The 13,715-nt window shown below is 40.5% G+C and overlaps 1 protein-coding gene across 2 annotated transcripts in view; it reads right to left on the bottom strand.

Moving 5' to 3' along the window:
- Positions 1-13,715, bottom strand: part of LOC124112213 (leucine-rich repeat and coiled-coil domain-containing protein 1-like) — a 573,474-nt gene that overhangs the window by 11,331 nt on the left and 548,428 nt on the right. For both annotated transcript variants that reach the window (XM_048398967.1, XM_048398966.1), the window contains exons 19-22: positions 6,704-6,778; positions 3,905-4,004; positions 3,004-3,092; positions 2,740-2,814 (exon numbers count right to left, since the gene is read on the bottom strand). In XM_048398967.1, coding sequence (XP_048254924.1) covers positions 2,740-2,814; positions 3,004-3,092; positions 3,905-4,004; positions 6,704-6,778 — 339 coding nt within the window. The remainder of the gene's footprint in view (positions 1-2,739; positions 2,815-3,003; positions 3,093-3,904; positions 4,005-6,703; positions 6,779-13,715) is intronic.

Genomic DNA, 13,715 nt, shown 5'->3' with positions numbered 1-13,715 from the left:
AACCTCAAAAGTTCTATTGTGCTGGAGAGAAGAATAAACATAAGCGATATTGTTACACATTGTTACATTCTCATTAAAAATGAATCACAAGACATTGTTGTATGCCATGTTTCTGGAAAGGATAATATGACAATGTAGGCAAGGGACTTTCAACTTTTCAATGAGAAAAACAATTGTGATCGTATTCATTTTCATGAAATAATTACATCACCAAGTTTCAGTTTATAATGTCTTGAAGTCTATCTTGTCTGTCAGATTGGATTTCTAACGTTTTATCACCAAGATTAAGAGGAATCTGTTCCAAAACAGGCTTGTCTCCACGGTAACCCACGTCAACAATGTAGTATGATATTAAGGCAGACAACTTTTATTACTTGAGCTCGGATCGATTGACCTAAAACGTCAGAAAGACAGGGATATAATTACAATCAATCAAAACAAATTCAGTAACATAAGAACCTCTTACTTGGAAAACAATTAGTGCTCCTCTGAAAAGTGTACACAAAGCATGCCAGGGACGTTTCAAAGGAGATTTGTCAGTTTGTATGCAGGGCGATTAAGCCATAAATACATCCAGCTGTCTGTGTCTGTGTGGCTAATGTAGGGACACCCTGTGTCTCTGTGGCTAATGTAGGGACACCCTGTGTCTGTGTGGCTAATGTAGGGACACCCTGTGTCTCTGTGGCTAATGTAGGGACACCCTGTGTCTGTGTGGCTGATGTAGGGACACCCTGTGTCTGTGTGGCTAATGTAGGGACACCCTGTGTCTCTGTGGCTAATGTAGGGACACCCTGTGTCTGTGTGGCTAATGTAGGGACACCCTGTGTCTGTGTGGCTAATGTAGGGACACCCTGTGTCTCTGTGGCTAATGTAGGGACACCCTGTGTCTCTGTGGCTGATGTAGGGACACCCTGTGTCTCTGTGGCTAATGTAGGGACACCCTGGGTCTGTGTGGCTAATGTAGGGACACCCTGTGTCTCTGTGGCTAATGTAGGGACACCCTGTGTCTCTGTGGCTAATGTAGGGATACCCTGTGTCTCTGTGGCTAATGAAGGGACACCCTGTGTCTCTGTGGCTGATTAAGGGACACCCTGTGTCTCTGTGGCTAATGTAGGGACACCCTGTGTCTCTGTGGCTAATGTAGGGACACCCTGTGTCTCTGTGGCTGTTGTAGGGACACCCTGTGTCTCTGTGGCTAATGTAGGGACACCCTGTGTCTCTGTGGCCTATGTAGGGACACCCTGTGTCTCTGTGGCTGATGAAGGGACATATGTTGGTCAGCTGTTTGTTCTGATTCTCTGTGGCTGAGGTAAGACACATGTTGGTCTGCTGTTTGTTCAGTGTCTCTGTGGCTAATGTAGGACACAGTTGGTCAGCTGTTTGTTCTGTGTCTCTGTGGCTAATGTAGGACACATGTTGGTCAGCTGTTTGTTCTGTGTCTCTGTGGCTGATGTAAGACACATGTTGGTCTGCTGTTTGTTCTGTTTCTCTGTGGCTGATGTACGACATATGTTGGTCTGCTGTTTGTGTCTCTGTAGCTAATGTAGGGACACATGTTGGTCAGCTGTTTGTTCTGTGCCTCTGTGGATAATGTAGGACACATGTTTGTCAGCTGTTTGTTCTGTGTCTCTGTGGCTGATGTAGGACACAGTTGGTCTGCTGTTTGTTCTGTGTCTCTGTGGCTAATGTAGGACACATGTTTGTCAGCTGTTTGTTCTGTGTCTCTGTGGCTGATGTAGGACACAGTTGGTCTTCTGTTTGTTCTGTGTCTCTGTGGCTGATGTTGGACACATGTTGGTCAGCTGTTTGTTCTGTGCCTCTGTGGCTAATGTAGGACACATGTTTGTCAGCTGTTTGTTCTGTTTCTCTGTGGCTGATGTACGACATATGTTGGTCTGCTGTTTGTTCAGTGTCTCTGTGGCTAATGTAGGGACACATGTTGGTCAGCTGTTTGTTCTGTGTCTCTGTGGCTGATGTAGGACATATGTTGGTCTACTGTTTGTGTCTCTGTAGCTAATGTAGGGACACATGTTGGTCAGCTGTTTGTTCTGTGCCTCTGTGGCTAATGTAGGACACACGTGTCTGTCAGCTGTTTGTTCTGTGTCTCTGTGGCTGATGTAGGACACAGTTGGTCTGCTGTTTATTCTGTGTCTCTGTGGCTAATGTAGGACACATGTTTGTCAGCTGTTTGTTCTGTGTCTCTGTGGCTGATGTAGGACACAGTTGGTCTGCTGTTTGTTCTGTGTCTCTGTGGCTGATGTAGGACACATGTTGGTCAGCTGTTTGTTCTGTGCCTCTGTGGCTAATGTAGGACACATGTTTGTCAGCTGTTTGTTCTGTTTCTCTGTGGCTGATGTACGACATATGTTGGTCTGCTGTTTGTTCTGTGTCTCTGTGGCTAATGTAGGGACACATGTTGGTCAGCTGTTTGTTCTGTGTCTCTGTGGCTGATGTACGACATATGTTGGTCTACTGTTTGTGTCTCTGTAGCTAATGTAGGGACACATGTTGGTCAGCTGTTTGTTCTGTGCCTCTGTGGCTAATGTAGGACACACGTGTCTGTCAGCTGTTTGTTCTGTGTCTCTGTGGCTGATGTAGGACACATGTTGGTCAGCTGTTTGTTCTGTGCCTCTGTGGCTAATGTAGGACACATGTTGGTCTGCTGTTTGTTCTGTGTCTCTGTGGCTAATGTTTGGACACGTGTTGGCCTGCTGAGACAGAAGCCTCTGAAAGTCTCACCTCCTTTAGTTTGCGAACTGTTTCTGTTTGGTCATCAATCACCTTGGACTTGATTCTCAGACCATCAGTCTCTCTCTGGAACATAACATTTCAATTTATATTTTACCAATGTTGAATCAATGAGGAAGCCTCCTATTTGATTGAAGGCAAGAATCATCTTTGGTTGGATGGTAATGAATATTGTTTGATGGTTTCACTGATTCCAGACAGATTAGGCTGCAAGTTTTTAATTTACAGCAATGAAATATCAACACATTGTCTGACCTCAAGCTGTTTCTTGAGTGTGGCGTTCTCCTGGTTGAGGATCTCAATCCTGGACTCCAGGCGACCTCGATCCTGAGCCAAAGATGAACCTGAAAACACACAAGTAAACATTGAGGGTGTTTACAGGAAAGTTGAAATTATTTTAATACATGTATTGTGATAGTATGATGACCACAATGCCAACTTTCCACAATGGAGTTTTTACTGTCTGGTATACTTTGACTATCATCTTATAAAAAACCCAAAACTGATTCAATACCTATAAATGTTTTAACCTTCAAACCTCACGTACATCAGGTTTATCTCATATACATCCCCATGTTATTGGTTTTCGGATGCTTAAGAAACATTCATAGTTTTCTCTCTAATCACTTGAACAACTGTAAAACATCTCATTCACTAATAAAAAAACAACTTTCTCTTAAAACCAATCCTGAGTACATACAACGCCAACGAGATACTACACCCCCAGTTATAGCGCGAGCAATTGCGATAAACATGGCCGTCCAAAAACCTATGATCTGACTATATATGAAATTGAAGCTTTAATGCACAGTTGTCCATAATTGCATTGAATGTAGTGTTAAAATACATCTATTTTGAAGAAATTTTCACAAATAGTAATAAATAATGATTTTTCCCCAATTTGCAGACCATTGTGACATCATGGTAACTGTTGATCAAATGACAGCAGTATTTTCTCCGTCACTGACGCTGGTCAGCTGTACACTCAAGACACTGGTGATTACTGTTACAAACTGAAATAGTTGGCAGAATAATTGTGGATGATAAAATTACAAAAGTTTAAAATTCCTTGCCAAGACTTGGTGTTTTTTTATCGCCCCATGTTACAATATTACATATAAAATGTCACAAGGGTAAGATTGTCTATGTAGCTCACCTTGCTGAGCCAGTTCCTGCCCCCAAAGCTTCCTCTCGGCCTTAAGGCCATCGATCACCGATTCCTGAGCATGGACCTCAGCTGACAGATGGGCCTTCTCCTGGAATAGTGAGTCACTGAGTTGGTTTTAACGCTGCTTTTAACAGAATTTCAGTTATATCAACTTGATGTGAGGTGAAAGGTCAGGTGAAATTTGGTTTAACGTCTCATCCAAGATTATCTCACTTATATAGCGACGTGCATGCACGTGTGTGTGTGGCTGCTTGCACTAGTCCAGACTGATGCTGATTTATAGTGCTAGTTCACTGAGATACCATGTCGCAGTTTAACATGAATACCCTACTCTGACACAGTATACTGACTCCAAGCCAACCAGTCCTTGTTTTAGCCCCTCAATGCCGAGCGCCAGACAGGGTAACAACAAGTACCATCTTTTACCGCTTTTTTCGCTTGATGTGAGAACAAAGCTCAAAGTGATGCAGGTCTTAGACGTGTACCATGTTGGTGAAACACATGAACACAGGTATGGTTCTGACAAACCTATAAGGATAATAAGGGCAAAAGAAGAATTGAATCCACAAAAATAATTTTATCTGGACTGAAGCGCGTCAGCCAAGCATACAGAGCTGTAAATGTTTAATAAAAAATGGTGCACACATGGATAAATTGTTCTAGTAATAGGTATGTTGCATGAAATAAAAGGTTTCACTGATAAACATCAGTGGCGGGCTTGCTTTCAAAAGCCGGTTGACATTAAGGCTGGGACGATACACCAACTGTGTGATCCGATATGCATCACGATACCTTGTTCATGATCTGATAACACATAGCATTAGTCCAGTAGTCTTTGCCAAACTGTCCAATAGTTACGGTATCATATGGACTTGAAGAAATTTGACATTTTTAAGGGTTTTGCTACAAGTTATCATAATGAGGACTAGTGGACTTAAAATGTTAGTTTCTACCGCTGATATATAATTAAACTTTGACAGCTGAATAAGTTTATTTCACAAAATGTAGTTTGGCTTGGTCTGCTAAGTGGGAAAACTTAATACTAATACTGTTTAAAATACTGGTTATTAATATTATAACAATAACTTGTATATGTATTTACTTCTGAAGTGGCTATAATTCTCCTTGTTTGCAGTTGTCAGTGACTTCATAAAATGCATTGGACAGTTATTATTTAATAAGTTTAAATAATTGTTACTTTAATTTTAAATGTTTTTGTCAACATATCAAAAATAACTGCGAGCCTTAAGCAAACATAACATATAAAGCAGACACAATTTATGGATAACAACTTCTTTAATACTGTAAAGGCGACGTATCGTGTTTAATTGGCTTCATGTCCCTTTGGCTTCCACCCATGTGTTCTCTGTCCATCATGTTGTGACAGTATTACTCTTCTGTCGTCATGTTATCCCTTTCATGTATGCAAATGTTGTTACTGTTTATCCCCACCTACTATATATAGTCTGGACAATGTTCTTCATTCAGTCTTGCTTGACAACGCTATAAGGATCTTTTCTGAAACATCGCTTTTACAGTATTAAAGAAGTTGTTATCTATAAATTGTGTCTACTTTGTCATCCGTCAACTTCTAAGTAATGCCTTTCAAACAATTCAAGCATAATATCCAACACTTATTTTTGAAATCTTTGATAGGCATTTAGAAGTTAGAAGAACATGAACACATGACACTTTTATGGACAGCAACTTCTTTAATTCTTTGTCACGATATTTCAGAGCTACTTCTTGCTCCTTCATCTGGTGAAAGCTGAGTAAGTGCATAGAGTTATTATATATACACAACACAAGGTGGGATGAATGTACAAAGATAACAATACAAGGATGAAACTGATGAGATAGAATTGATGTTATCTTTCCACCTTTGTTATACCGCCTCCGTGGTCTAGTGGTAGCGCGTCCGCCCGGAGAGCGAAAGGTCCGGGGTTCGATCCCCGACCGCGTCATACCAACAGACGTTAAAAGATGGTACTTGTTGTTACCCTGTCTGGCGCTCGGCATTAAGGGGCTTAAACAAGGACTGGTCAGCTCAGAGTCAGTATACTGTGTCTGAGTGGGGTATTCATGTTAAACTGCGGCATGGTATCTCAGTGAGCTAGCACTATAAATCGGCATCAGTCCGGACTAGTACAAGCAGCCACACAATCACACACACGTACATGCACGTCGCTGTATAAGTGCAATAATCTTGGACGCGACGTTAAACCCCATTTCACCTCACCTCCACCTTTGTTATCATATTACTTTTGTTGTTCTTACATGTACATATATATGTTCTCTGCTTCATAGCATTTATTCACCTGATGAAGGAGTAAGTATATACTCCAAAACGTTGTATTCCTCATAATAAAGAAGTTGACATCCATAAATTCTTTTCTTTAAAAAAACAATTCCGGTAGGTGAACTCATTTGCATATCTAGCGCAGCATGATACCAAGTTTATCAGATTAGTTCATTATTAGATCATATCAATAACACATATAAATGAACATAAATAAATCAGCTTATTGTTATCGTCGTAAGACACAGATAATGTCTTAAAAATTAGTTTCACAACAGGCAATAATTGTTTCTACATCAAGACCAAGACTGGAAAAGAGCACCAGACTGTGGAAAAGATGAGTTCTTTACATAATTCATACGCCATACTTGAAGAATTACCCCATGGAGACATAGATACTTCCAGGGTAGAAATGAATATTTAAATACTCCAGTAAAGCTCTCGTTTCAGGTGTGATCTCAGATTTCAGGAAGGGAGACAACTCTTACCTTCTTGAGCAATTCGAGCTGCACCATTCTCTTCCTGGCTTCTTCCACATGGGCCTCTAGTGTTGTCACTCGCTCCTGAAATATATGGACAACCATTACCGGGAGATGAGTCTCTCTGACCGTCGCCATATTGTCACTCTCCTGATATATCACAGCCCTAAGGTGACTATAAGGGAAAATGGGTCTCTTCCAATTTTGTTGCTCATTTGGGTTTGATTATTCGGTTACATCCATTTATTAACTAGTTACTGTTGCAATACTTTTACCAAATGGTTAGCAGACCAGTGGGACCTAAAGTTAAAGATGAAAAAAAGAAGAAATTATAATAGCTCATGCAAGTGACGAGATAAGTGGACACTGTATACATAGTAACAGTGAGTTAGTATGGTTTTACGCCACTTTTAGCAATATTCCAGCAATATCACGGCGGGGGACACAAGAAATGGGCTTCACACATTGTACCCATGTCGGGAATTGAACCCAGGTCTTCGGCGTGACGAGCGAACACATTAACCACTAGGCTACCTGACCGCCCCCAAAACGTTTTCAGGGTGAGTGAGTATGGTTTTACGCCGCTTTTAGCAATATTCCAGCAATATCACGGTGGGGGACACCAGAAATGGGCTTCACACATTGTACCCATGTCGGGAATTGAACCCAGGTCTTCGGCGTGACGAGCGAACGCTTTAACCACTTGGCTACCCAACCGTGCCTACACAGCATCATATTCTGATGCATTTTGAAGATCCATTAAAATACATATTTTTTTTTTTTTTTTTAAAAACCTTCCCATCTACCAACCAGGAATTTTCACACAAAATACAAGTGAAAAAGAATGTCCTGAAGAAAGTCTTCAGCTGTATCATCTGATCATGTGTGCCAGACGGTGGCTACGCTAGAGCAGCAGCTGGCAAGGCAAGATTAACACCAGGCCAGACAGACTTACATTTGACAGGAAAAGATTTACACAGGCTAGCCATTCATTACACTCAAGGCAGCGAATGAGGGAGTGATTGAGTATGTAAGGTTTATTGAACTTTCTACTGATGACACTGAAGAATGCTTGATAGCAATTGGTCAAAACTAACATGCCCTTTCACACAAAAACCTTAGGTTTGAAAACATTGATCTCTTGATAGCCTATACATCACTGCTAGAATGTAATAGAATTGCATATATTCAATATTGGAATATTATCAAATGTTTTTGTGACTAACAAAAGGTTCAGTGCTAAATTAAAAAAACAAGGTATCTAATCTACAGTTAGACTACCTCAAATTTCAAAGTTTGGTATCTCCTCAGCAATGTATCAGTCATATCTCACCACCAGCTTGAATGGTACAAACACCAGAATAATACAGGTCTTAGACATTTTCCACTTTGCTAAACCCATGTTCACGCTATTGGGATCTTTGTCCAGTAATCACCTGGGCCCCGTTCCTCAAAGTGTTCTTAGCGCTACGATTATCGTAAGCCTATGTTAAAGTATGGGACTTATGATCACCCTAGCGCTAAGATCACTTTGAGGAACGGAGCCATGGTAATTAAGTCCATATGATGTACAATGTAGTAAAATGTAATAGCACTGCCAAATATGGCAAACATTGCATGGCAATGGAATAAAAGCGAACATTTCAAGGAAATTTATAATTTTTTGTTTGTTTGTTTGTTGTTTAATGCCGCATTCAGCAATGTTCCAGGTATTTGACGGCGGTCTGTAAATAATCAAGCCTGGACCAGACAATCCAGTGACTGACATCATAAGGCATTGAGCAACACAATTTGGATTCAATGACATGCAGCAACCATGTCAGTGAGCTTGACCACCCGATCCCGTTAGTCGCGACAAGCATAGTCGCCTTTTACAGCAAACACGGGTTGCTGAAGACCTATTCTACCCCAGATCTTCACGAGTCAGGTGAAGTAGTCAAGACTATTACTGCAGACAGAAAAACACACTAGATTTTAATGAAATTAGGGGCGATCATGTTGCATCAGGATTGAACACATCGTCAAATGGCCAAGCTACCGATCATTCACCAATTTCAGTATCTGGTAGTGTTTATCTGATCTTTGACCGAAAGTGATATAGGTAGATTGTGCATCGTTTCTATTATTACCAGTATTGACCCATGTATCCAACGATGCCAAAGTGAGTGAGTTGAGTTTAACGCCGCTTTTAACAGTATTCCAGTTATATCGCGGCGTGTCAGCTTAATGTGGGAGGAAAGCCCGAAGTGATGCAGGTCTCAGACGTTTACCACTTCAGTGAAACCCACGAGCACGGGTATGATGCTGTCAAACCTAGAAACATAATCGGGGCGAAACCGGGATTCGAACCCACAATCACAGGTTTCTGGCGTGCCCAAGGGACGCAACTCTGCACAGCGAATCGCGGCGCCTTAGACGACTGGGCCACCTGTGCCCCCCAAGGATGCCAAAGGATACAGGGTCAATACAAACACTACTATGGGTGTTTACAGCTGCGTATTCCTGTGGTTTAATGAAGTTTACATTTAAATTATGTCTTTATTAACTGACAATATGATCGAATGGAGGTTCAATTTCAAAATGTAAATAGATACATATTTTACACTACATCTAGTCCTTATTTTGTCCTTTTTAGAAAAAGAAATAAAATTGAGACAAATTTAATTTATTATCATTCTTTTAATTATTTGAATGTTGCATAAATGAAGACCCAGAAAACATGTTCAATGAGTATGGATAAATAAACATGACCTTTGTGGTTCTAAGCTTTTGTAAAAAAAAGTGTGATGATCAGATAACATTAAAATATAATGGTTGCTATTTTAAAATTCTCCCTGAGAGATAGATTAAAAAAATCTCAATGTCCCTGACACCCTCTGACAATTTATCACATATAGGGACATACACTACTTTACATTCAGTTAGGTAAGCTAAAGATTCAGATAATAATTTGGATTTGGATTCCCAAACCTGTCTGTGACAGATATAGCCGATATTTCTGTCTTCCACAACTACTGACTGTCAATACTCTGGCTGCTACAGGCACACAGATTCACATGGAACAGATCCTCATCAATAAGATGTCAGGGCAACACCAGCACCAGACAAGAATTGTGTGTATGTCTACATTTCTGATTAAACAAACCAGAAGTCATTCATTTCATGACTGAAGTGAAAACATTAAAAACTCCAACACTGCAATGTTCGAATCCCATCACGGAACTCGGAAATGTTATGGCCGCTACATTGGCACCCAACGTGGGGCTGAGCACGTTCATATTAAACTTGAGCAAAATAAGCCTCAGTACTCTACTATGCGGCCTGGGACGTGCCTTCTGTTGATGGGGGAGTATGTAGCAGGGCGTGGAGTCGTCCCACAGATGACATCCTTATCTTGTCAGCTTGCTGAAGGGGTTAACCTCTTTGGTCATGTGAACAAGGCGTCCGACCTCGGATCAGAAGGTCCGTGGTTCTAATCCCATCACGGGACTCGGAAATTTTATGGCCGCTACAATTGCTTGGTCTGACGTGTTTTTGTGCACATTTTAGCTCTCACAGTGACAAGGGAGGTACGCCAGAAACCTATGATTGTGGGTTCGAATCCCGGTTCACTCCGATTATGTTTCTAGGTTTGTCAGCACCCGAAGTGGTAAACGTACATCACTTTGAGCTTTCCTTGCACATTAAGCTGACCCGCTGTGATGTAACTGGATTACTGTTAAAAGCGGCGTTGAACCCAACTCACTCACTCACAATGACAAGGCCAACCAAAATGTCAATCAGTTCTTAATTCAATAGCACCTCACTAACTGTCACTTTACAAACATATTTTGAACATGAGTGACTGTATTCCTCGTATAGTGAATGACTTGGGTTTGACTATGAGAGTGCAGTGTAAATGAGTTGGTTTGGGTTAACATCAGGTTAACTATGAGAGTGTAGTGTATGAGTGAGTTTCTTTGTTTTTTGTTGTTTAATGCCGCACTCAGCAGTATTCAAGCTATATGACAGCAGTCTGTTAATAACCCAGTCTGGACCAGACAATCCAGTGATTGACATCATGAGCATCGATCAATGCAATTGGGATACAATGATCTGCATCAACCAAGTCGGCGAGCCTGATCCTGTTAGTTGCCTCTTACAACAAGCATGGGTTGCTAGGCCTATTCTACCCCGCCTATTCTTCACAGGTGGAGTGAGTGAGTGAGTGAATGAGTGAGTGAGTTAGTGCACAAAAAGTCTCAATTATTGCAAACTTTGAAGGAGATGTCGGGAGTGAGTGATACATGAGTGGATATGGGTGTGAATGAGTACAAGTGTGTGTGTATGAGAGAATGTATTAGTGAGTGGATGAATGAAAGAGTGTGTGGGTGAGAGAGTGTATGAATGAGCTAGTGTATGTTTGAGTGAGTGTATTAATGGGAGTGTATGTGTGAATGATTGTATTAATGAGCTAGTGTATGTGTGGGTGAGTGTATTAATGAGAGAGTGTATGTGTGGGTGAGTGTATTAATGAGAGTGTATGTGTGAGTGTATGAATAGGAGAGTGTATGAATGAAAGAGTGTGTGGGTGAGAGAGTGTATGAATGAGCTAGTGTATGTGTGGGTGAGTGTATTAATGAGAGTGTATGTGTGGGTGAGTGTATTAATGAGAGTGTATGTGTGAGTGTATGAATAGGAGAGTGTATGTGTGAGTGAGTGTATTAATGAGAGTGTATGTGTGAGTGAGTGTATTAATGAGAGTGTATGTGTGAGTGTATGAATAGGAGAGTGTATGAATGAAAGAGTGTATGAATGAAAGAGTGTATGGGTGAGTGAGTGTATAAATGAGACAGTGTATGAATGAAAGAGTGTAAGAATGAAAGCGTATGGGTGAGTGAGTGTATAAATGAGACAGTGTATGAATGAGAGAGTGTATAAATGAGAGAGTGTATGAATGGGAGAGTATGAATGAAAGAGTGTATGAATGAGACAGTGTATGAATGAGAAAGTGTATGAATGAGAGAGTGTATGAATGGGAGTGTATGAATGAAAGAGTGTATGAATGGGAGAGTGTATGAATGAAAGAGTGTATGAATAAGAGTGAGTGAGTGAGTGAGTGAGTGAGTATGGTTTTACACCGCTTTTAGCAATATACCAGCAATATCACGGCGGGGGACACCAGAAATGGGCTTCACACATTGTACCCATGTCGGGAATCGAACCCAGGTCTTCGGCGTGACAAGCGAACGCTTGTATGAATGAGGGAGCGTATGAATGAAAGAGTGTATGAATGGGAGAGTGTATGAATGAAAGAGTGTATGAATAAGAGTGAGTGAGTGAGTGAGTGAGTATGGTTTTACACCGCTTTTAGCAATATACCAGCAATATCACGGCGGGGGACACCAGAAATGGGCTTCACACATTGTACCCATGTCGGGAATCGAACCCAGGTCTTCGGCGTGACAAGCGAATGCTTGTATGAATGAGAGAGCGTATGAATGAGAGAGTGTATGAATGAGAGAGTGTATGAATGAAAGAGTGTATGAATGACAGAGTGTATGAATGAAAGAGTGTATGAATGGGAGAGTATGAATGAAAGAGTGTATGAATGAGAGAGCGTACGGGTGAGTGAGTGTATAAATGAGAGTGTATGAATGAGAGTGTATGAATGAAAGAGTGTATGAATGAAAGAGTGTATGAATAACAGAGTGTATGAATGAAAGAGGGTATGAATGGGAGAATGTATGAATGAAAGAGTGAATGAATGATAGAGCGTACGGGTGAGTGGGTGTATAAATGAGAGTGTATGAATGAGAGTGTATAAAGAATGAGGGTATGAATGGGAGAATGTATGAATGAGAGAGTGGATGAAAGATTGGATGAATGAAAGAGTGTATGAATGAAAGAGTGTATGAATGGGAGAGTGTATGGATGAGAGAGTGGATGAATGAAAGAGTGTATGAAAGAGTGGATGAATGAGTGAGTGTATGAAAGAGTGTATGAATGAAAGAGTGTATGAATGAAAGAGTGTATGAATGGGAGTGTATGAATGAGAGAGTGGATGAATGAAAGAGTGTATGGGTGAGTGAGTGTATAAATGAGACAATGTATGAATGAAAGAGTGTATGAATAGGAGAGTGTATGAATGAAAGGGTGTATGAATGGGAGAATGTATGAATGAAAGAGTGTATGAATGAAAGAGTATGAATGAAGGATGTATGAATGAAAGAGTGTATAAATGGGAGAGTGTATGAATGGGAGAGTGTATGAATGAAAGAGTGTATGAAAGTGTGGATGAATGAAAGAGTATATGAATGAAAGAGTATGAATGAAAGAGTGTATGAATGACAGAGTGTATGAATGGGAGAGTGGATGAATGAAAGAGTGTATGAATGGGAGAGTATGAATGAAAGAGTGTATGAAAGAGTGGATGAATGAAAGAGTATATGAATGAAAGAGTATGAATGAAAGAGTGGATGAACGAAAGAGTGTATGAATGGGAGAGTGTATGAATTAGAGAGCGGATGAATGAAAGAGTGTATGAATGAAAGAGTGTATGAATGAGAGAGTGGATGAATGAAAGAGTGTATGAATGAGAGAGTGGATGAATGAAAGAGTGGATGAATGAAAGAGTGGATGAATGAAACAGTATAAGAATGAAAGAGTGTATGAATGAGACTGTATGAATGAAAGAGTGTATGAATGAAAGAGTGTATAAATGGGAGAGTATGAATGAAAGAGTGTATGAATGAGAGAGTGGATGAATGAAAGAGTGTATGAATGGGAGAGTATGAATGAAAGAGTGTATGAAAGAGTCGATGAATGAAAGAGTATATCAATGAAAGAGTGTATGAATGGGAGAGTGTATGAATGAGAGAGTGGATGAATGAAAGAGTGTATGGGTGAGTGAGTGTATAAATGAGACAATGTATGAATGAAAGAGTGTATGAACGAAAGAGTGTATGAATGGGAGAGTGTATGAATTAGAGAGCGGATGAATGAAAGAGTGTATGAATTAAAGAGTGTATGAATGAGAGAG

Source organism: Haliotis rufescens, unplaced genomic scaffold (assembly GCF_023055435.1).
Source record: "Haliotis rufescens isolate VD_foot unplaced genomic scaffold, xgHalRufe1.0.p SCAF_19, whole genome shotgun sequence".
Classification (NCBI taxonomy): domain Eukaryota; kingdom Metazoa; phylum Mollusca; class Gastropoda; order Lepetellida; family Haliotidae; genus Haliotis; species Haliotis rufescens.
The sequence above is the reverse complement of the archived record's forward strand: the minus strand, read 5'-3'. Positions and strand labels throughout refer to the sequence as shown.